This window comes from Molossus molossus, unplaced genomic scaffold (genome assembly GCF_014108415.1).
Source record: "Molossus molossus isolate mMolMol1 unplaced genomic scaffold, mMolMol1.p scaffold_m16_p_14, whole genome shotgun sequence".
Classification (NCBI taxonomy): Eukaryota; Metazoa; Chordata; class Mammalia; order Chiroptera; family Molossidae; genus Molossus; species Molossus molossus.
In genome coordinates, this window is record NW_023425349.1 from 84,112,949 (window position 1) to 84,136,625 (window position 23,677).

Here is a 23,677-nt window from a genome sequence, read left to right on the forward strand (position 1 = left end):
TTCAGGATTTACATGGAGTTAGAAAGGACCTATCAGGAGGCATTCACGATTCAGGATTTACATGGAGTTAGAAAGGACCTATCAGGAGGCATTCACGATTCAGGACTTGCTTCCTTTGGCAGAGCCCTGCTTCTCTGCTGGGATTAAGTCAAATGAGGTTATGATCAGGAACATCTCCTTATCACTTGTAAATTTTGCAGAATCGGCTGCTAAGACAATAGCAGCCCAGCAACAACAACAGAAATCCTTAGACTCTCCAGCTGAAGTTGTTCTTGATAATAACATAGCCCTTGATTTTCTTTTAGCTCAGCAAGGAAGTGTCTGTGCTCACTGAGCAAGCCACTTGGCTTATAAGGGTGACTCCTTCAGTGGGGTCGTTTCCTTATTTGATTTTGATTGGTTTGGGTCTGGGCACCAAGGCCCTGAAGTGCACTCTAAACTTTAGGAATGATCCCACTTATAATATTCATAATGGTCCTGTGTTCTCCCAAAAGCTTTAACTGCACGCTCACAGCTGCTGACCCCAAAGCACGTGATCTCCTGGAGCCTGGACCACCAGAAAGGAACGAAGAGAATGACTGAACACTGTGAGCCTGCACTCGTGACCTGTGAGTGCCACAGAGACGAGTGAGAACTTCATGGCCTGTGGCCGTCACACAGGACAGGGGAGCTGTGGGAACCGCAGAGCAGGAGCTGAGAGTGCCACTAATCCCTGAGATCTAGTTATTTACTTATTTATTTATTTCTTAGTCCTCACCCCAGGGTATTTTTTTCATTGATTTTTAGATAGAGTGGAAGGGAGGGAGGGGGAGAGAGAGAGAGAGACATCAATGTGAGAGAGACACATTGATTGGTCACCTCCTACATGACAATGACTGGGGCCGGGATCAAACCTGAAACCCAGGTACGTGCCCTTGACCAGGAATCAAACCCAGGAGCCTTGGGTCCAAGGGCTGATGCTCCAACCACCGAGCCAAGCCAGCTAGGGCTAATCCCTTACATTTAGATCACCTCTCTCTATTAGACTGGGAGTCTGATCAAAGGCGGGGGATGAGGGTGGGAGGTGCGGGAGGATTGTTTAAAGGAGACAGTAGGCCCTAAATGGAGTCACTTGTGCTAAGCCCCCAGTCAGCAAACCAAGACTTCATACCTAACCTAACTGCAGTTTTACCTCACAGGTAAAACTCTTGAACCAGTTGATCTGCAATTACCTGGCCAATACCAGTGAGGTAATCAGCCTGACAGACGCCTCCCGGCTCCCACAGGATGACCTTGCCTGGGGCGATCCAGCCTTTGCCAGAGCCGTCCTCCTTCTGCACCCTTCTGCCCCGGAAACCCTTTCACTTTGCACAGCAATTTGGGCTCCTTCCATCTGCTGGATGGGATGCTGCCCAATTCAGTAAAGATATAGAAACATTGAAAACCAACCAAGTGGAAATGAAGAATGGCACAGCAGAAATTAAGAACACATTGGAAGGACTAACAAGCACAGTAGAGGAAGCTGAAAACCAAATCAGTGAATTAGAAGACAGAATAGAAAAAATCAACCAATCAGAAAATCAAAAGGAAAAACAATTAAAAACAGAAAGACAGCTTGAGAGAACTGTGAGACAATTGGAAACATAATAACATTTGCATCATAGAATCCCCAAAGAAGAAAAAAAAAAATGTGCAAGGGATGATTGAATAAAGCCAACTAGGTCTTTACATTTACTCGGCTGATTTTTCTTTTTGCACTGGTATCTCTCACTTTCCACTTGGGGGCTCCTCCTCACCCACAGGAACTCCCCTGTCATCTGACATATGGGAAAACGGGGCAGACTTCATCAATGGGCATAAGTCAGAGGAGTCTAAGGTGAACCTCAGTCACCTCCAGCAGGGACCAGCTTAGCGACACAGCTGTGTCCTTTTATCTTGTCTGCCCCTGTTCAATCTCCCAGTGCCACCCCGACATCCTGCTCATTGGAGTCACTGCCCAAAGTAACTGTCTTTAAAAAAAATATCTTTTTCTTTATTGATTTTATTTTTTTCTTAATTTTTTTATTGAGTTTTTAGCAAGAGAAGAAGGGAGAGGAAGAGATAGAAACATTGATGAGTGACAACAACAACTGGCTGCCTCCTGCATGCCCCCCACTTGGGATCAGGCCCACAACCTGGGCATGTGCCCTGACCGGGAATCAAACCGATGACCTCTTGGTGCATGGGTCGACGCTCAACCACTGAGCCACACCAGCCAGGCCCAAGGTAATTGTCCTGATGAGGCCTTCATATCAGGAAGAAGTCCAGTGTAGGCGCTCATGCTATCTGTGTTGGTCTTTCCTTTTAGATTCTATCTCTCAATATAATACAATATATTTCATATATGTAAATTTCAAATGTAAATATATGAAATATATATAAATTGAAGTTATCAAAAATCTCTTCTTCATCGCTCCTTCAAGTCAAGAAGTCTCAGTCACCAGATTGTCCCACAGTTTCTCCATCAAGGATATCTCAGACTTTGCTTTTTCAGTGTGTATTTGGCGCTGGCTTGGCCACGCTGTATATGTAAATGTTTCTGTATATGTAAAATCCATCTATTACAGAGATTCTCTCTGAGTTACAATGTTTGCATTGCAGCCTCCATAGCTGGTAGAGAAAAGAGCGTAACACTTCCCAGGTTGGAAACTGTCATTTGGAGAGTTGAATGAACTTCCCTGCTGAGGGTGCAGGCTGCTTTAACTCTAGAAGCAACATTTTGATGAACCTTTCAGTAAGGTTAACGTGCCTACCACTCTCTCCATGATGGTATTATGCTAAATAAAGGAAATGGATAAACAAACAAATTAATAGATTGGTGGTTACAAGACAACAGATTGGTGGTTACAAGACAACAGATTGGTGGTTACAAGAAGGGAAGGGGTTGGGAGGAGAACAAAATGGGTAAAGGGGGTCAATTGTATGGTGACAAATGGAAAGTAGACCTTTGGTGGTGAGCACCCTGGAGTGTATACAGATGTCAAATTATAATTGTGCCACTGACACTGAAATAATGTTATAAACCATTGTTACCTCAATTTAAAAAAATAAAGAGTCCTTGCCATTCTGGAGGTGGGGTGGGGGTGGGATTTGGTATATGCAAAGTAACAATGGACATTAAATGATGGTAAATTTTATTATTAACTGTCATTATAGTTACTTATAATATGTGTAAATAGAGGGGGGTCCATTAAATTAGTCTCGACTTTTGTATGTTTCTAATGTTTTTCTTAATATAAATTTTTATAAGTGCAAAAATATTTGAAGAACTTATACAAATTTGAGACATTAAGAACTAAAAAGAGAGATATGCCATGTTTATAGGTTGAAAGACTCAATGGTGTAAAAAGAAATGTTAGTTTTTCCCCAATTGGACCCCAGGAGAACTCACCCGGGAGATTTGCCAGCATTGCAGCCGAGATTTTGGTCCCACAGCGATTCCCTGCTCCCAGCCTCCTCCCCCACCCCAACAGCTGTCTCAGGCACCCAGAGAACTTCCCAGTGCGCTCTGAACCCAGTGTTGGGTCAGGGCCTCCTTCGGTGCATGGTGTTCTTTGAGTTCTCTTTGACGTCTCCTTAGTTGCAAATACCTTATAAGTAGTTACTAATTTTTTATATTGCATAGTCCCTTTCACACTTCTGTGTGGTTTGTATCTCCTAAGTGGATCTGACTGATACACTAGTAAGAGTAAAGTTGAGGTTGTATGTAGGTAATATGTGTGACCAGCAATTATCTGTGTGTGCGTGAGCGAGAGCGAGCGAGAGAGAGAGAGAGAGAGAGAGAGAGGAACTTTCACAAAGAATACCCATAGCAGTCTTGTGCACCATAATCTGAAGCTGAAAACAAATCCAGCAGGAGACAGGTTGGCTGTGAGGTGGGAGGGAAAGAGAAAAGTCAAAGCTATCTCCAAGGTTTTTAACGCGAACAGCTGGAAGGTAAGAGTTGCCATTTCCTGCGATCAGCAAGTCTTTGGCATTTGAAGGTAAGACCAGAAACCAGTTTTAGACGTGTGATGAGGCATTCAAACGGAGGTGGCAGGCAGGCAGCTGGATATGCAAGTCTGGATGACCAGCCTGGGTTCCCACTGAACTTCTACATTTGGGGGGTTCTCAGCATACAGAGAGTCCTGAAGTCAAGAGATTGGGTAATGTCACCAAACAAGTGTGACATTGGGACACTCTTCTTGGATGACTGCCATAGTCTCACTTCCCATGCCCACCCTCCATCCCTACCCCCAGAAGGTCATCTTCTTTCAGCATCCAGAGTGACTTTTCAAAGCATAATTCAGATGATATGACTTCATTGTCTGAACCTCTTCAATGGCTCCGTGTTGCTCGCAGATTCAAGTCCAAACTCCTCACCAAGAGGCCCTGGCTGCTCCTCGCACCTCCACCATCCTTTATTCTTGTTTCCCTGCTCTCTACAGACTGGTCCCCCGCTGGGTTGTGTTGTTTAGTCCTCAGATGCACGGATCTTCCCCACGTCAGAGCGTCTGTGCTAGCTGCTCCTTCAGCCTGGAGGGGAAGCCTCATCTTCCCTGGCTCCTCCTTTTCATTCAAACTTCAGCTCAAAGTGCCACTCTTTACAGAATTCCTTCCAGAACATCCTCTCTAGAGCATTTATTTGATCACTAGCCACTGTAGCAGGACACTCAGCAGCACTTTTTCATGGCACTGATATCTGCCACTGCGTTAGCTGTGGGCGCATCGTCTGTCCCCTTCTAGAACCTCGGCTCTGCATGCAGAGGCCCAGCCTTGCTCTCTAGGGCACATCCCCAGTGCCCCGAACAGCAATGCCACCTGGTAGGCAGTCAATACATATTTGCTGAATAAATGACTGACAGACAGGACATTGTATCCTCCTGAGCTTCCAAATCAAGGAGAGAACCTTGGGCTGCCATGTTCATTTCCTGGCTTTATCTTTCCTCATGTCTGCCTTTTGCTCCTTCACTAGTTAGTTCCCCCAAGGTCGCAAAAGACCAACAGTGTTGTAAAGATATTAGAAAGAATACTTTATTGCAACGCCTGTGAATCAGAGGATTGTGTAAAGCAGTTACTCTAATCTAAAGGTCTGCGCACAGTGGAGCGCACGGTGACTCGGGAGGCTGACCCGCCTGCCGGCAGCGCCGCCCATCCTGCGAGGCCAGCGGAGGACCCGTCTGCAGCCACATCTGCGGGTGGCCATGGGGGCAGCTCTGGAGCACCTCTTCATCTCGGTGGGCATGCTGGTGTGCCTGGTCTACCTGGTGAAGTGGGTGAGATTCTCCAAATGTATTTACCTGCATTTCTGGAAGGTTTTGCCAAGGTCCTTCTTGAAGTCAATGGGACAGTGGGCAGGTAATGACATTGCATCTTTCCCTTTGAGCAAAGATGGAAACGCTTTGGGTGATTTTAAGTGGGGAGGGAGGGAGGGGGTTCTGGAAAGCATGAGTAAAATGAGAATTGTTGGGAAACCAAGGCGTGGGGTCTGAGGAGACCACTGGGGGCTGTGGCCGAGGCTGCGCGCCCGGGGCTTGTCTGCGGCCCTCGCCGGCTGCCTGCTTCCCCGCGGAGTGTCCCATGGCACCACCAGCGAATGCTGCGGGGCCTTCCGCGCCCTCCCTGCCGGCTTTCAAAAGCCCAGAGTGCTTCCATTTCGTTACAGGGTGTTTCAAAATACTGAAATCCAATTCATTTTAATAAACTTATTAAAAAAAAATTCTCTGCGCCCTTTTGGGAATTGAGAGTATTACAAAATCAAGGCCACGAAGATCTCTATGGAGACACTTTATGAGAAAGACGCAATCCGGGTCCGGGCGAGTGTTCCAAGTAGGCTAGCCGCTGCCGCCCAAGGGGCTATCCCCTGGAACCGCCGTGCATCGGAGCTCGGGTCTGGGTTTAAGGCAAAGGCATGAGGCTATGGTTTCAGCATTTCCACAAATAAATGCTGGGCACCAAGAAATCTGGTGACTTTAAAAAAAAGTAAGCAGCTTTAGAAATACCATGCCAAGCTAGATAGGAGAAACTGTGAACAACCTTATAGGGCTGCCAAATAAAATACAGGATATTGAATTACATTTGGATTTCAGGTAACCAGGGGGTAATTTTTTACTAAATGACATCCCAAATGCTGTGTGGGACATATTTCTACTAAAATATTACTCGCTGTCTACCTGAAAATCAGCTTTAACTGGGTGTCTTGCATCCTTACTTGGTGAAGGTGGCAATCTTGCAACTTTAGCAATGGAAATAAAAACGTTTTACTATAGAAAAATGGTTAGGAATGAAAAATGAGTTTTTAACTGTGGCAGGTGGCATTCGCAGCGCTGGGCAGCACGCTGGGTCTCGAGGACTTCTGGGTGCGTGAGCTTCAGTGGCCTGGGCCGCATGCTCTGCTCCTCACAGAGGCAGATGCACACGCCGCGGGCCTTGCACTGTACAAATGCTGCCCCTCGGTGCTGGGCAAAGCCCTCTGAGAACACATGTTCCAAAAAGAGTTCACATGAGGCCAGAGACTAGAGCATTTGTTGACTGAAAACACATCATCTTTTCCTGTCTTTTGAGTCAGTCTTGAGTAGTGTTATCATTAGCAGGAGTAAAAGGTCCTTGGGTACAGGCAGATATTGGGGAGATAATATAGTTCAAAAGGGGAGGGGGGCAAGAAGAAAAGCCAGGGACTAGAGACTGAAATGTAAACTCCGCAGAGCTCTGTGGCTGATTGGCTCATTATGTCATTGGCAGATCTCAATAGGCTTGTGGGCCCAGAGTCTGACAGCCTGGGTGAGATCCCATCATCAGCATTTTTAGTAGTGTGATCTTGACAGAGTTAAGAACTTCCTCTCTCTTGGCTTGTGATCTATAAACTAAGAATGATGGTCCCTACATTAGAGGACTGTTGTGAATAGTAAGTGACATGATGCATCTGAAACACCTGAAACAGTGCACGGCAGAACGGAAGCACTCAATGGATGCCAGCCATTTATTGATGCTATTATCTAACTATAGTACAGGCCTTGTACTGGGGGATTTTGAATATCCCCATAATAGAGGGGAAGGTGAGGCAAAAGATAACCCTGAGCATAGTACCTTCTACTAGGGGAACAGCTGACATGCATGGGTTCGCTTAAAAGTACCCAATTAAAACAGATAAAATCATTAGTAGTTATTAAGACCAGCCTGCTTCTGCCAGTTTGCTGCTGGGAGCTTGTACAACTTGCTCTGCTCTCATTCACAAGTGAGCCAAATGTGTACGTATCTTCTGTTCACACGTTTGGAGCGCATAACTTTTCATGGTTGGAGCAAAGGTGAACTGCAGATACGTATTTACTGAATTGAAGTGCATTTCGACATGGTGACGTTCAGCAAGTGAGGTCTGTGCCAGAGCTCAGCCCGGCTGCATGCCCGTGGGCTGGATAGTGAAGGGTCAGGCCAGTCTGCCTGTTGCATAGGAATCAGTGGGACCACGGAGTGCGGGGCTTCAGATCCCTTCATTTCTCTCATCCTCCTCTTGCATTTCTGAACTTCTCATTTGTTAAGTCCCCTACCTGCCGTGGGCTTTGGCTGCCGCTGATCTGTGGGGGTGGAGAAAGCAAGGAGGAGGACTCGGCTTTTAGAAGGAACCTTGAAATGTCCTTGCAGTGACAGCTGGGTGTGTGGATAGAGAGATAATAGGGTGCAGTGCGTGCCCGTGGTGAGTGAAGGCTTGGAGATGTCTAAACCCGGATGAGGTCTGAATGAAATGTGCCCTGGCCGGTTTTGCTCAGTGGTTAGAGCGTCGGCCTGCAGTCCAGAGAGACCCGGGTTCGGTTCCCGCTAAGGGCACGTGCCTCGGTTGCAGTTTGTCCCCGGCCTCTGTTGGGTCGTGGGTGGCAGGCACTCGATGTGTCCCCCCACTCTCTCTCTCTCCCTCCCACTCTATCTGAACAAAATATCAAAAAATGTCCTCGGGTGAGGATAAAAAATAAATAAAAATAAGAAAAAATAAGAAATGTTCCTCAGCTGGGGTTCTTTATTTCATCTTGGAGAGGATTGTTCAAGGTTCACCAATCCCTCAAGACAAAAAAATAAATAAGTAAAGCTTCATTTTGAACCTTTGTGAAGGAAGTCAGGGGCTCCCAGTTGAGCGCTGCTTTGGAGCATAAGCGTCCCGGAGAGACGGCCTGTGAGAACACATAGCGGGCGAGGAGGCGGACCCCAAGGTCAGATCTGCCCTCTAAAACCAGCTCTGCTTTTTGCAGTGATCACTGGAGCAGGAGATGGGATCGGGAAAGCGTACTCCTTTGAGGTAAGTTGTGCTTTGGGGACTTTCTCTGCCTCTTGAACTGAAAACACCATGGTTGTGTGACGCCCACCCCAGCACCCGTGTCCTGACTATGAAGACAATAGACCTTCATGTAGGAAGGAAATATTTTCTGTATAAAAGGAAATCTGAAGGTCATTATCTCACTTCCTGGAGACCTTCTTAAAAAATGCAATGATATTCAAGGGTGCCAGTGTCTCCACTTAAGAGTTGTTTTAAAAATGTAGGGAGCACTATTATGTTCTGCTGTAATTTTATTACACAATTAAAAAAAATTCTAAACCATGTTTATTTATTCTTTATATTATGGTTAGGTCATGTATAGACTTAAAATGTATTTGTGTAGGCAGGACATATTATCTGTGACTCTAATTTCAAGATTAATACTACACAAAGAGATTGTCTGATAGGGCTGAGAGTTGTTGGAATATGATTAGTATCTTTCAGTATTTCTTTCCAGGCTTTTTGTTCCTCTGCAGATAGATCAATAGATGATAGATAGATAGATAGATAGATAGACAGACAGACAGACAGACAGAAAGGAAGGAAGAAAATAGATGGGTACCTTTAAAAAATACATTTATAGTGTATGTCATTTTATATGCTATTATTATTTCTATTACAAATTCCATTAATGGAGTATTGTTTCCTGGAATTCCTATTTATTTTATTTCTTCCCAGTCATTACACTGACCTCTAGAAGCATATAAAATACAAAAGAAGAAATAGAATCTTAAGAGTTATAAGGATGGCTGTTAAAAAATCAGTAACACCTTAAAAATATAATGAAACGCACTTCAATTATGAAAACTACATTGACGCTTTCTCGTCCCCAAAGCCTTCATTGTGACAGACACAAGCACCCTGTGTGAGATGGACAGTGCAAGGTGTCTGGGAGGCACCTGGCCGAAACCTCTGGGACTCGGACAACCCTAAACCAGGCCAGTTAACCACGCTCCTGTTGCTGGTCGTTCGGGTCTGCCCTCATCCTTTATCCTCTGGCGGTCGTGTCTCTGGTACCGACATTCTGCTTCAGTGGCGCTCTTATCCCACTCGGTGCGCAACAACTGCTGATGGTTAGTGGTGCCCAGCGCTCAGCAGCTGAGTGGTCATATTTGAGAGTTGAGGTTGCGGAGACCACTCAGCAGCCACTCTCCAAAGCCTTGTCTTCCATACTCAAAAATCAGAAGGAAAGTTTTCACAGCTATTTGCATTAAAGCTGTATCACCTTTTATATGATTATTTTCTACCTTAGATCAGGTTTCTGGAAAGGGCCTAATCCCTCATCCAAAGATCCATGGCCTTGCCCTGGCGGGTTTGGCTCAGTGGTTAGAGCGTCCGCCTGAGAACTGAAGAGTCTCAGGTTCAATTCCCAGTCAAGGGCACGTAACTGGGTTGCAGGTTCAATCCCCTCCCTCTCTTCCACTCTATCTAAAAATCAATGAAAAAATAGCCTCAGGAGAAGATTTAAAAAAAAAAAAAAAGAAGAAGATCCATGGCCTCACCTCTTAGTGCTCCGGATTGCCAAGAAATTTAGATCCTTTATGATTTTCCAGATACTTTCCTCATACTCATGCCGACTTGACCTACTGTGGTCCCTTTGATATCTTAAGATTCGGATACATTTCTTTCTGCTTAGAGGAGACCTGTGTGGAAGCTCTCAGCCATTCGTTTCGTCACTGCTTCCAAAAGCCCGGGGGTCAGGAGCTGAGGGTTCTGGTGCTCACTCTGAAACTAACTGTCTGGAGATTTTGGACAAGTTACACATTTCTGGGCTTCTAGTCTTTACCAGCACAAAAGACACCTCCCAAGGGCCTTCAAGTCCTAAATTCTGTTTCTGTTCTAGACTAGTTCTTGCTTTGCTCTTCTCCTTGTATAATTGTTTTCTTTGTTCTCTTTTGTTCTTTTCTAAGGCGGCTCGACATTTTCTGGACTTCCTAGCTCTCCTTCATGCAGACTTTTCTCCCTTCCAGAGAGCCCGTTCTCGCCTCCCTGCTACCCCAGGGAGAGCAGAGACTGGGATACTGTCGACTGTAATGGTTAGGAGCCCCAAACTGGGCATTGACTAGACATCTTTCTGTTCACACCCTGCCTTCGACGTGTGCTGCAGGATTTCCACACCAATAAACTGGAGGTGATGACAGTCCCACCTGGGCTTTTGTAAAGGTTTAAATGGCATGAGGAGGGCAAAATGCTTTGCACAGAATGAGGTTAGCCACTATTATACTGGATGTTTACACTGCGTTTCCTTTCCTCTATAGTCTTTTTTTTTTTTTTATCCTCACCCGAGGACATTTTTTGATATTTTGTTCAGATAGAGTGGGAGGGAGAGAGAGAGAAACATCACCATGAAAGGGACACATTGAGTGGTTGCCATTCACACGACCCAACCAGGGCCGGGGACAAACTGCAACCGAGGTACATGCCCTCAGCGGAAACCGAACCTGGGTCTCTCTGGACCACAGGCTGATGCTCTAACCGCTGAGCCAAACCGGCCAGGGCTTTTTTTTTTTTGAGGAGGAAAATGAATTGTACTTATCATATTTTACTCTTTCCATTATTCTTTCTTTTCCCCTGATGTTCCAAGGATCTTTCTTTTGTTATTTCTTTTCTATTTAGAGAAATTCCTTTTCAGGTAAGTCTGCTGGTGACAATTTTTCTTAGTTTTCCTTCATCAGAGAATGTCTCCACTTCCCTTTCATTCCTGAAGGATAATTTTGCTGGATAATTTATGGCTGATAGTTCTTTCTTTCATCGCTTGTGGCCTCATAGTCTCTGATGAGTCTGATGTCATACAAATTATTTTTCCTCTTTCCCAGCCAGTGTGGCTCAGTGGTCGAGTGCTGACCCATGCACCAAGAGGTCGCCAGTTCGATTCCCAGGCAGGGCACATGCCCAGGTTGTGGGCCTGATCCCCATTGGGGGGGTGTGCAGGAGGCGGCCAATCGATGTTCTCTGTCATCTATGTTTTTAGCTCTCTCTCCTTTCCCCTCCCTCTCTCTTTCTAATATCAGTAAAGAAAAAAACATCTAATTGTTTTTCCCCTTTAAGTAAGGTGGTGTTTCTCTCTTTCTCACTGTTTGCAAGATATTTTCTTTGCCTTTAGTTTTCAGTTTAGTTATGATGTTTCTTGGTGTGAATTTCTTTGGGTTTATCTTGTTTGAGGTTCACACAGCCTCTGTAAGTTAATGTCTTTTTACAGATTTGGAAATTTTTCATTCAAGATTTTTGCAAATACTTTTTCTGCTCAACACTCTTCTCTTTTTCGGAGACTCTAGTAATATAAATGTTAGCTCTTTCTTATAGCCCAATGGGTGTCTGAAATGCTGTTCATTTGTTTCAGTGCATTTTTCTCTGTTGTTTAGATTGGGGAATTTTCAATTGTTTCATCTTTAAGTTCACTGATTCTTTCCTTGGTCCCCTCCATTCTGCTACTGAGCCCATTCATCAAGTTTTTAATTTTGGTTATTGCCTTTTTGTTGTTTTCTTCTTTATGCCTCTTTGAATTAAATTTATATACATAAACATCATTAGGCACCAGGGAAATATAAACTAAAACCACAATGAGATATCACTACACAACTGTCAGACAGAATAGCTAAAATAAAATTTCAAAATACTGACGCCACCACGTGCTGATGAGGGTGTGGAGAAAACAGGTCCCACTCCTGCACTGCCGCCGGGAGCAGCAGACACTGGGGAGGCAGTCCGCCAGTTTCTGACCGCTCAGCATTTACAGAACAGAGACTTATATCCACACAAATACTCATAGACAAATGCCTATAACAGCTTGATGTGTATTGCCAAACGCTGGAACAACCTAAATGAATTCATCTGTCCTTTGACAGATGAATGTTTGACAAACTGAAACATCTGTACCATGAATTCTACTCAACAAACTACTGACACACCCTGGATGAATCTCCAGAGGATTATGCTCAGTAAAAAACAAGTAAATCCAAAAAGGTTACGAAGCATATGGTTCCATTTATATAACATGCTTGAAATGACCAAATTATAGAAATAGAGACCAGATCAGGGGTTGCCAGGGATTAAGGAGGGAGTGGAAGTAGCGCAGGTGGGGTGGTTTTTGTTTGTTTGTTTGTTTGTTTCTTCATTTATCTTTAGATAGAGTGGAAGGGGATGGGAGAAAGAGAGAGAGAAACCTCGATATGAGAGAGACACATCAATTGGTTGCCTCCCGCACAACTCCGACCAGGGCTGGGAGGAAGCGCAACCAAGGTACGTGCCCTTGACTGGAATTAAACCCACGACTCTTTGGTCCTCAGGCTGATGCTCTAACCACTGAGCCAAGCCAGCCAGGGCGGGGTGGAGTGTTTATAAAAAGGGCAACACAAGAGATCATATGGTGATGAAACTATGCTGACTTGATCATCTCCTTGTCAACATCCTGCCTGTGATGATGTATGATAGCTTTGCATCTTCAATGATTTCAAAATAAAATGTTTAATTGTTTTTTAAGTTAAAAGAGAACAAAGTAAGTACATGAAATGTAGATGACAGTGCTTTTTATTTTTTTATTTTATTTATTTTTTTATCCTCACCCGAGGACCTTTTTTTTTTGATATTTTGTTCAGATAGAGTGGGAGGGAGAGAGAGAGAGAGAGAGAAACATTGACGTGAAAGCGACACATCGAGTGATTGCCACCCGCACGACCAACCAGGGCCGGGGACAAACTGCAACCGAGGTACGTGCCCTTAGCGGAAACCGAACCCGGGTCTCTCCGGACCGCAGGCCGACGCTCTAACCGCTGAGCCAAACCGGCCAGGGCTGACAGTGCTATTTAACAGAGAGTGAGAGATGTGTGTGGATTGGGTGGTGGTTGCGTGGGGCTGAGCTGGGGCCAAGGTGAACTGGGAGACCAGAGGGGCTGGCCCAGCTTGGGGACAGTTGGGCTGCTTTTGTACAGGCCAGAGCATTTGCATGTGCTACCGCAGGGATCCTGTAGCTGGGCTAGGCTGATGGGAAACCCTGGGTGGCTGAACCCTGATGGCTAGGACCCTGGATGTTCTGAGCCTGGATGGCGGAATTCTGGGAGGCAGTAAAGGTGATGTCTTTCTGGTTGTTTCTAATTATTGAGCCCATTTGGTTGTTTCTAGTTACTGAGATTTTGTACCCTCCAGGAATTAGAAGTAAAGGAGGGCTACAGGTGTCCTCCCCCGCATTGCAGCCAGCAGACGGTGTGCGACAAAATGCAAGCAAGCCTCAGACCAAATCCTACCAGTCAGCTGGCATCACAACAATCACAAATCTGTTCTTAGAGCCCAGTGGAGCCCCAGCTCTCTGTCCCCCAGGCATCCTGTGAGGACCTCACGTGAGGCTCATTCCAGATGGATATGGTACCGTCCTGGGCAGGATGCAGTCAACCCTGCAGCTGGATCAGGTGACAGAACCCTCCACGAAGTGTCAGGACACACGACCAAACACGTTCAAGGCCAGGAGCACCCGTCTACTGCACTCATAGATGTTTTATCTTTTTTCATATGTAAGGGCAGAAGTGCCTGTGAAGTGTTTCTATGTTTCTAGCCAATTCATATGGCCTGGGTTGCATTTCCTCAGAAAATCATTTATAACGTCTCCTGGCTAAGGGGCAAACCCTCTAGTGAAAGTCCAATTGGCTGGAGCGTAGATGTTGATGAATTTCAATTTAGCACCTTTAAAAATTAGCTAATGCCCTGGTCAGTGTGGCTCAGTTGGTTGGGCATCGTCCGTGCACCGGGAGGTTGTTGGTTGGATTCCCGGTCAGGGCACATGCCCGGGTCTCGGGCTTGATCCCCGGAGGGAGGCGTGCAGGAGGCGGCCAATCGAGGTTTCTCTTTCTCTCTCCCTCTCCTTTCCTCTCTCTCTAAAACAATTAATTAAAATATTTTAAAAATAAAAACCGTCTGGCTGGTGTGGCTCAGTGGTTGAACATCGACCCATGCACCAGGAGGTCCCCAGTCAGGGCACATGCCCAGGTTGTGGGCCCAGTCCCCAGTGAGGGACATGCAGGAGGCGGGCATTCGATGTTCTCTCTCATCTATGTTTCTATCTCTCTCTCCCTCTCCTTTCCTCTCTCTCTCAAATCAATAAAGAAAGAAATTTTTAAAAAAATAATAATAAAAAAAATTAAAATTAACTAAAAACTGGAGGTAGCCAGGGTCCTGATGGAAACAGCACACTCCAATTGGATAACTCGAAGCGAGTTTAATAAAAGGACAATTTACAAAGTGCATGCAAGGTGTAGAGAAACCCCGAGGCGAATAACAATGGCCCTGTTGTCACTTGTGGGCCTGAAAGGTTTGAGGAATGATCGGTTAGCAGAGGTGGAGCAAGAGAGCTGTGACCCAGCAGAGCAGTGACCTCCAGCACAGGGTCACAGCCCACCGTCGTAGCCCACAGGGAGCGCAGAACAGATCCTGACCTCACCTCCTCTGTCCTTTCAGCTGTGGCCAGTGTCCCCACAGCTAAGCTGGTCGGGGCAGGGGAACCTGGTGGCCCTAGAGCGGGGTGAGGAGGACAAAGGGCAGGTCTCAGGAGCAAGGAGAGAAACCCAGCACACAAAACCTCTGGGGTTAATGGTTAACCAGGTGTTGCAGAAACGTGGACCAAAACTCGTCGACCTTAAACATAAGCTCACTGTACAACCCAGCGACGTCACTCCTGAGAGATCTGCCCAAGAGAAATGAAAACAGGTCCACACAAAAATTCACATACGAATGTTTACAGTGACATTAATACATTGTCAAGAAACAGGAACAATCTAAACATTCATCAACTGGTAAATAAATGAACAGATTGTGGTATATTCATGCAATCAAATATTATTCTGCAATAAAAATGAAGGAGTCACTACACCTGCTACAACATGGACGAACCTCAGAAACGTTATGCTCAGGGAAAGAGCCAGCCACCAATGACTACATATTGTGTGGTGGCATTTGTAAGAAATGTCCAAAAGGAAAAGTGACAGCCTAGGCTGGGATGGGGACGAGGGATTAACTGTCACAGGTGCCAGGGATCTTATTAGGATCGTATCAGAGTGATGGAAATGTTCTAACACTGGGTAGTGACGATGGTGAACAACTTGGTTAATTTTCTAAAAATCATTGACTCGTACACTTAAGACAAGTGAATTTTCTGCTATGTAAAGTATACCTCAAGAAACTTTAAAATATAAAAATTAACTGACCCACATGACTATGATATCATCTATGCTGAAGAGTTTTAAAATAAATTACATTTACTCTGACAGATGATCCTCAGCCAAAAAGTGTTGTGACAAGTCCCTGCCCTGGAATATGTACAGTAGGGTTTCGCTTTATAAAGAGATCATCAATCAATATCCAGACATTTCAAAAGAAAATTAGAGGTGATTCTCTGCATGTGTTGTTCCCTTCAAATAGTCGATTTCCTAGTGTACTTGAATGTGACATACACAAAAGTTTATTCAACAACCATCTGGCAATCAGGAGTGGGGAACCCTTTTTCTGCCAAGGACCGTTTGGATATTTATAATATCATTCGTGGGCCATACAAAATTATCAACTTAAAAATTAGCCTGCTATATTTGGTCAAGCTAATTTCATGAGGTTTGTGATGTTAGTTGGTATTGATTTCCCGGGCCGTATAAGGCCTGTGGGCCAGACGATCCCCACCCCTGGCAGAAAAATAAACCACAGAAACTCTGTGAAGACCTCATGCCAACTTTGACCCTGGATGAATCTCCTTTCTGGTCAGACTGAGAAAAGGAGGGGAGGCAGGAAACAGATCCCCTAAGAGAAATTCACCTCCAGCTCTGCCCAGCTCATTCTTTCCTCTGAAAACCAGCCACAGGAGAAGCTAACCCGCAGGTAAACTCGGGGTTCTGGGTGGTGATGACGTCGGTGTAGTGCGCTGACTGTAAGGGACTCGCAGTCTGAGGGGATGTGGGCAGCGGGGCAGTGACTTGGGGGGGGGGGAGGTATGAGAAAGTTCTGTACCTTCAGCTTGATTCCACCGTCAACCTAAAACTACAAAAAAATACAGTCTGAACAAACATAAAAGTAAGTAGAAAATTAAAAGATTAAGAAATAAAAACCAAAGACTGTCCTGTTTCAAGGGGGACCCTGCCAGTGACATCCTGGTTCTCTCTCCTGCGTGGAAAACCCCGCCCCCGCCCCCGCCCCCAGCCCTCCGCTGGGAGTCTTGGGGCCCCTCCAAGAACCGCTGAAGAAGTGAGCACCTTACTGGCACCATTCACTCCCTCAGCCTCCTGAAGGGGAAACAACTCGCGTTTTCAGCACAGAGGATGCTCCCTGCGCGGTGGCCCTTCCAGCCCCTCCTGCGCTGTTCCTCCGAAGAGCCACGGCATCTTCAGGTTCCACCGAAGTCGGCTGGCACGAGGCTGCCGAGAACACCTGATGGTCTGGGCCACACTGCTCCCTGGTCCCCTTGAGCAGAGCGCGCCCCCGGCCCAGGCTGCCAGGCTCGGGGCGGTGCTGCCCCCTTCGGGGGGGTGAAGCCACAGAAGCCCTCCCTTCCCCAGAAGCGCCGCGGGCACCGGCCGCAGAACCGCTCTGTGTGCTGACCGGCCGGTTCCCTTCCTGGGTGTTAGGGCCGCGTCAAGGAAGGTGCTGGTCACTAACGATAACAGGGGTGGGACTGCAGGGCGGACAGAGGGGCCCCCGGGCGGCAGGGAATGAGGGCAAGGGCTTGGACCCGGAGCCGGAGGAGGGGCAGCGCGCAGGGCAGGTGGCAGCGGGCACAGGCGGAGGCCACCGCGCTGTCCCTTCTCCCAGGCCACCGCTCTCCACATTCTTTCCCGCCTGGTCCAGCAACGCTTGGAGTCCCTTTAGCAGCAGGTGAAGCCTCTTTGCCACTTTAAATATGCAGATGAAGTTAAATCGCCACACAGAATAGGCTTCCAGAAAGATGAAGAGGTGCTTTCGCCCATTCCTACCACTAAATGTAACCACAAAGTGCAACCTGGACACAACACAGAAGAGGAACATTAGAAGACTCCAAAGGGTGAAGAGAAGACCAGCGGAGGCCCCAGGTCCCAGCCGTGCTGCTGGAGTACGCGGTCAGTTCAGATCCACCACCAGGACCGACAGAAAAGCCCCAACAGAAGCCTGCTCTCTCGACCAAAGGGCTAGAGAGGGGTCCCAAGGCAGAAAATGTGAGACAAAACTGCTTTCCTCCAGGTAAAGAACTCACAAAGAAACAACAAAATCTGTGGCCCCACCCCCACCCTGCCTGCAAAGGCCCAGCGGGAGCCGAGGCGTCCGTCCTGGTGAGGCTGCTGTAACAGTGCCCCAGCCCCTGCCAGGCTGGCACCCGACAAGGCCGAGCAGGGAGCTGGGACCTTCGTCCCAGCCACCCTCGTGCATGTCAGCAGAAACCTGAACTTCTACACCTGGCAGTGCAGGGGCCCCTTTCCCGCTCCCTTCTCCTGGGATGATGATGCAGGGAAGGCACAGAGGACGGTCGGACTGCCACCACCACCCCAGTGCTAACGAGGCCACCTTCCCCAAGCACCGTTGGAGGCCTGGTGGGGAGAAGTAAGAGGCACGCTTGCCCCTACCGTCCAGAGTGACCGAATGGGGTCACTCTACCCGCCCAACGTAACAAGGAGGCAGCACTCGCCAGTGAAGACCAAGTAGAAAACCTGGGCCCCTACTCTCCTGTAGGAACAAATTGGCAGCCACCCCCCTGCTGAAGCAATGTTGGTATAGACCTAAAACTGAAGGTTTAAGTCAGACCCAGAGTCTCTAACATAAAACCAAAAATATCCAAAATTCAAAGATTACTCATCACACCCAAAACCAGGAAGATCTCAATTTAAGCGAAATAAAGACAATCAACAGATGCCAACGTTGAGATGACACAGGTGTTAGAACTATGTGGCTAGGACATTAAAGCAGCCATCATAAACATGCTTTAACGAGCAATGATGAACACAATCAAAACAAACAAAAAATAGAAAGTTTTCACCCCCCTCCAAAAAATAGAAAATACCATAAAGAGAACAAAATGAAAACTTTAGAACTGATAATTCTTGTTAAAGATAAAATGATGCAGGGGTAAAATTAGAAAACCTAAGGACCGCAGAAAAAGAGAAATCAAGGTCTCTCGTCACTCCTGCCTTTGTCATACAGTACCCTCCTCTGTAAAGGCCACCAGTGTTCAAAATGTCTTGAGATTTCTTCCAGGAAACATAAATACTATGGCTATATTCATACTTCTATGTTGATGAGGATGCGGACAGAATGGTGAAGTTTGGCTGGAGTGACAGAGAGACCCGACGACAATGCAGATTTCCCTGGTTGGCAGGTGGCTGTGTCCAGTTACCTTCTGTCTTGTCCGTGGTCTTTGCTCTGCTCTTCACAGCTGGAGCTGGGTCGTGAGCATGTCTGTGTCCTGAGTGTCCACAGACAGCACTCAGTCCTGTGGTCAAACCCAGGGCAAGAAAAGCCAGGTGTCACTTTGTCCCGTGCCCGCAACGAAGTGGGGAACAGGTTTGAGGGGCCCACTCGCAGTCTCCCTCAGAATTCACACCTGTTCCTTTAGTTTTTGCCCCGTCAGCACTAGTGGGATCCTACTTAACACTTTGTTTCATTAGTTTAATAATCTAGGCTGGAGATCTCGCCACAGCAAAGTCATACAGATGGCTTGCATTCTTTTTAATGACCTCAGGGATGTACCATGTCTCTCTTTTTTTTTTTTATCCTCACCTGAGGACATTTTTCCATTTTTTGTTTAGATAGAGTAGGAGGGAGAGAGAGAGAGAGAAACATCGACGTGAAAGGGACACATCGAGTGGCTGCCACCCACACGACCCAACCAGGGCCAGAGACAAACTGCAACTGAGGTACATGCCCCTAGTGGGAACCGAACCCGGGTCTCTCTGAACCGCAGGCCGATGCTCTAACCACTGAGTCAAACCGGCCAGGGCACCATGTCTCTTTTATCAACTCCTTAGGGATGGGCACTAAGGTTGATTTTTTTTTTTTTAATCCTCACCCGAGGACACTTTATTTATTTATTTATTTTGGATTTATCTTCAGATAGAGTGGGATGGGGAGAGAGAAAGAAACATCCATGTGAGAGAGACACATAGAGTGGTTGCCACCCACACGACCCCAACCAGGGCTGGGGACAAACTGCAACTGAGGTATATGTGCCCTTAGTAGTAACTGAACCTGGGACTCTCTGGTCCATGGGCTGACGCTCTAACAGCTGAGCCAAACAGGCCAGGGCCAAGGTTAATTTTCATGTTTGTTTTTACAAATAATGTTTCAAGAGACACCCTTGAATAGATACGTCCTTATCGGTAAGATAGCTAGCTCATGGGTGTGTGCATTTAAATGCTGGAGACCATGGCCAAATTGTTCTCCGTATGACAGAACCGACTTTAACCCATCCCATGTTATTATCCATTTCAATATTTATGTTAAGTATGTATTTAATAATATATTTTAAAACATTATACATTTTACTTTTTGTCACTCTTATGAGTGTAAGTAAACCTGTATTCTTGGCTGTTAATGCCCGGAGAATGCTAGAATCGAAATACATGACTAAAGATGGTCCGGTTGTATTCCTCCACACCTGGGCAGCTCTGGTGCCACCCCCAATACCTGGGATGGCATGGATGCAGGCACTGCTCCCAGCTCGCTGCGGCAGACAAGGGCAGTCGGTTTTTCTCAAGACAGTTCTCCTGGAAGCTACAGGGAATGGCGCTGAGGGGCCCTTGGATTCAATTCCCTTGGCTCCGCTCCAGCCCAGCCCGAGGAAAATCACCGCCCCGTCCTATTCCTGTCGTCACTCACATACCGGGCAATACATGATGGCGCCCTAGGCTGTTTCAGCAAGGAAATCTTTCTTCCTAACGTCTATATTACTCGAGTCTAAATTACTCCAGCTGAACTCTCGACTTGCTCTCTTTCATCTTGCCTTGAATGAAAACAGTAGCTTTCACTTATTTTTATGCTCGCTTGGATTTCATCACTTTGTTCCCGTGTAGCTTGACTTCATCCCTATAATTTCTGATCTAAGCTTTTTAATATATATATATATATATATATATATATATATATATATATATTTATTTATTGATTTTTTTAGAGAGAGAGGAAGGGTCGCTTGGCTTGTTTTGAATTCCATGTAAACTGACTCATATGTCTTCTGCTATCTGCTTCTTATTGATCAATATTATACTTCTGAAATTCATCCATGCTGATGTGTTCATTCATTTTCAGAATTGTATAGTATTCCATTATGTAAATATATCCCAATTTAGTTATCTTGTCCTCTATTGGCAAACATTTCTGCAGTCTCTAGTTTGCTGATGTGAATGGATTGTCCGTGTCTCCAAAGGACTGGTTGAGAACATGCCCAGAGCGGAATTTTGGGCTCATAAGTTACGGAGAGTCAACATTACTAGGTAATGTTTCCAACGTTTCGGTGTTAAAGTTAGATATAGCAGCCTCATAAACTGAATAGGGAAATCTTACCTCTTTTTATTATTTTGGAATTATTGGGTTTTTTTTGAATGATAGTTTATCTGAAAACCATCTATGGCTGGAATTTTCTTTGTGGGACAATTTAAACTACTTTATTGTTATTATTTTTAGTGGTTATAGAACAATTTGGGTTTTTAATTTTTTTTTTTGAATAAGTCTTGGATTTATATTTTTCTGGAAATATACCCATTTCACCTAAGTTTTCAAATTTATTGGTATATATATATTTATCCTCACCTGAAGACATAGAGCGGGAGGGAGAGAGGGAGGAAGAGAGAGAGAGAGAAACATCGAGATGAGAGAGACACATCGAGTGGTTGCCACACATATGGCCCCAACCGGGCAGGTACAAAGTGCAACCGAGGTACGTGCCCTTAATGGGAACTGAACCCGGGACTCTGGTCCGCAGGCCGATGCTCTAACCACTGAGCAAAACCGGCCAGGGCTACTGGCATATACTTTTTTTGGTAACATTCTCTTACTACATTTAAAAAGCTTTGGCAGGACGCGCGTTTATTGAAGGCTGTCATCTAGTTCACAGAATCACTGGGAAGGGTCAACAGCTGTGTTCTGAAAATGAGCAGAGACGGAGAGGCTCGCTGGTGGAGGACACACAGGAGCCGGGCGAGGGTGCTTCCATTCTGTCCGCTTTCTCTCCTGTCCGGAGCTCCAGTTCCTCAGACGCTGGTCACACTGGTGCTGAGACTCCCGTTATTCAGATCCTGAAGTCACCCTCCAGCTGTCTTTTTTCCTTTATAATTTCTGTTTCTTTTGTTTCTGCTTTTCTGTCTGCAAAAGGATTTCATCAATGTTATCCTCCAACTCTTCTATTACATTTCTCATGTGTTGCTCTATTTCTTTGGAAATTTCACATTTCAAAAAATATTAAAAGTGAAACTTAAAAAAATTAAAACTGTTCACTGATTCTGATGGTGTATTTTTCAATTCTCCTTGCAGTTCTATGTGACGCTATTTTATCAGGTAACCTAGGGTTAGAACTGCTATGTCTTCCTGACGAATTGGACTGTTTACTAATCTATTTCTAATAATACTTATTTGCTCATTTAATGCCTGTTTTGTTCGATATTGATAATGCTGTGCCTTTTTCTTTTGGTTGGTATTCACCTTATATATATAATATAATTTTCTCATTTTAGTTCAACCTTTCTGTGACCTTATGTTTCAGGTGTGTTTCTTGAAAATATCGTAAAGCTTGATTTTAATTTAACTCTTCTCTGATATTTTGTCTTTAATAGAGCATGATGGCATGTTAATTTCTGAAATCTTGCAGGTATTATGGTTATAGTATAACTATTGTGTTTATTTAGCCAAATAACTCCTTTTGAGAGTTATCACTAATGTAACTCCTTTTGAAAGTATCACTAATACTTTATGTTTAGTTTTTTTTTTTAATCCTCACCCGAGGATATTTTTCTATTTATTTTCAGATAGAGCGGGAGGGAGAGAGAGGGAAGAAAGGGAGAGAGAGAAAAAGATCAACGTGAGAGAGACACATTGACTGGTTGCCTCCTGCACGACCCCGACCAGGGCAGGGGACGAACTGCGACCCAGGTACGTGCCCTTGACCGGAATCGAACCCGCGACTCATTGATCTGCAGGCTGACGCTCTACTGCTGAGCCAAACTGGCCAGGGCATGTTTAGTATTTTAAAGGCACAAAGATACATGCTAAAACTTGTTAAACTTTAATTTAGTAAGGAAGGATACAGCAGGAAGACAAAAGAACTGATTGAAGAGAAGCAGGGATTTCTGTAGTCATCGGGAGGAATGTGAAACAATGTTGCCAAATTAGATACCAGATGGGCGAACTTTCTACAGGGTTACAATCATGTCACCTCTGGGTTAGCTTCTGTGCCAGACTGCAGAGTCCCCCAGACGCCTCTGCTTCTGACGTGGGTGGTGGTGAGCACTGCACCTTTGCCGGCTGAGGATCGTCAGAGATGCTGGAAGAGTTACCTGCCCCAGGTGTCAGAGGAGGTTATTAGAAAACATTCTGGGGTGCTATTAATTTAAAAAAATCGAGCAATTATCATTCTGGGATGAAGTTTTCTTCAATGATTTAAGATCAAAATTTAATTTTTAAAATCAGAATGTGTGGAATTATGGCCTTATTAATTGATAAGGTTAGGGTAACTTTAAGTACAAAACTAACTCTAAAGGCAGCTATAAAATGTGCATTTATAGACAAGAAAATTAAGTTGAAGCATGGGTACAATAAAACTTAGAATTGGTATAATTAACTTAATAAATTACAAAGGTTGGGATTTGACCTCTGCTCCCCTCCCTTCCACACATAGGTCTGCCCAGGCGGGGACTCTATTTTCCCTTCTTTCCTCCGTTCTCACCTGCCGCCCCCGCTCTCCTCTTTCTGTTATCTCTCCCTATTTGTTAACCACAGACACAGAGTGTGAGTTGTTATCACTGATCCATACCAGGCGCCTCTCTCATTTTTAAATTCCCATCCCCTACTCCCATTTCTCCTCCTCCCCTGTGCAACCTTCCTAGTCTGTTTGATGTAGGGTCTCTTGTTTGTATGCATTCTTATAAAAGGTTAATTGTTTTGTAGGCATTTTTCATTTATATAAATGTTTTACTAATCCAGACACAGAACTGGTCTTTCTGTATTTAGTTTGGAAAAAAAAAAAAAAAGGTGATATTTACTCTTGTAACTTAGTTTTTAAAGAAGACATGAATTTGTCTTTGCTACACTACACTCAGGTTCAGTGCTCAGTTACTGAAATGAGGCAAAGAAGTGGGGGCCTTGGGTTGAGAGGGTGGAGCCACTAGATGAAAAAGTAGAGAGGAGGCTCAGGTGCCCATGAACCTCAGGGGGGGAAAAGTTGCACCTTCACGT

At 45.4% G+C, this 23,677-nt stretch overlaps 1 protein-coding gene across 1 annotated transcript in view; it reads left to right on the top strand.

Moving 5' to 3' along the window:
• The first annotated feature begins 5,201 nt into the window (after window positions 1–5,201).
• HSD17B3 (hydroxysteroid 17-beta dehydrogenase 3) overlaps window positions 5,202–23,677 on the top strand; it is a 46,382-nt gene continuing 27,906 nt past the window's right edge. Inside the window, exons 1-2 of the mRNA XM_036260376.1 lie at window positions 5,202–5,355; window positions 8,235–8,281. Coding sequence (XP_036116269.1) covers window positions 5,202–5,355; window positions 8,235–8,281 — 201 coding nt within the window. The remainder of the gene's footprint in view (window positions 5,356–8,234; window positions 8,282–23,677) is intronic.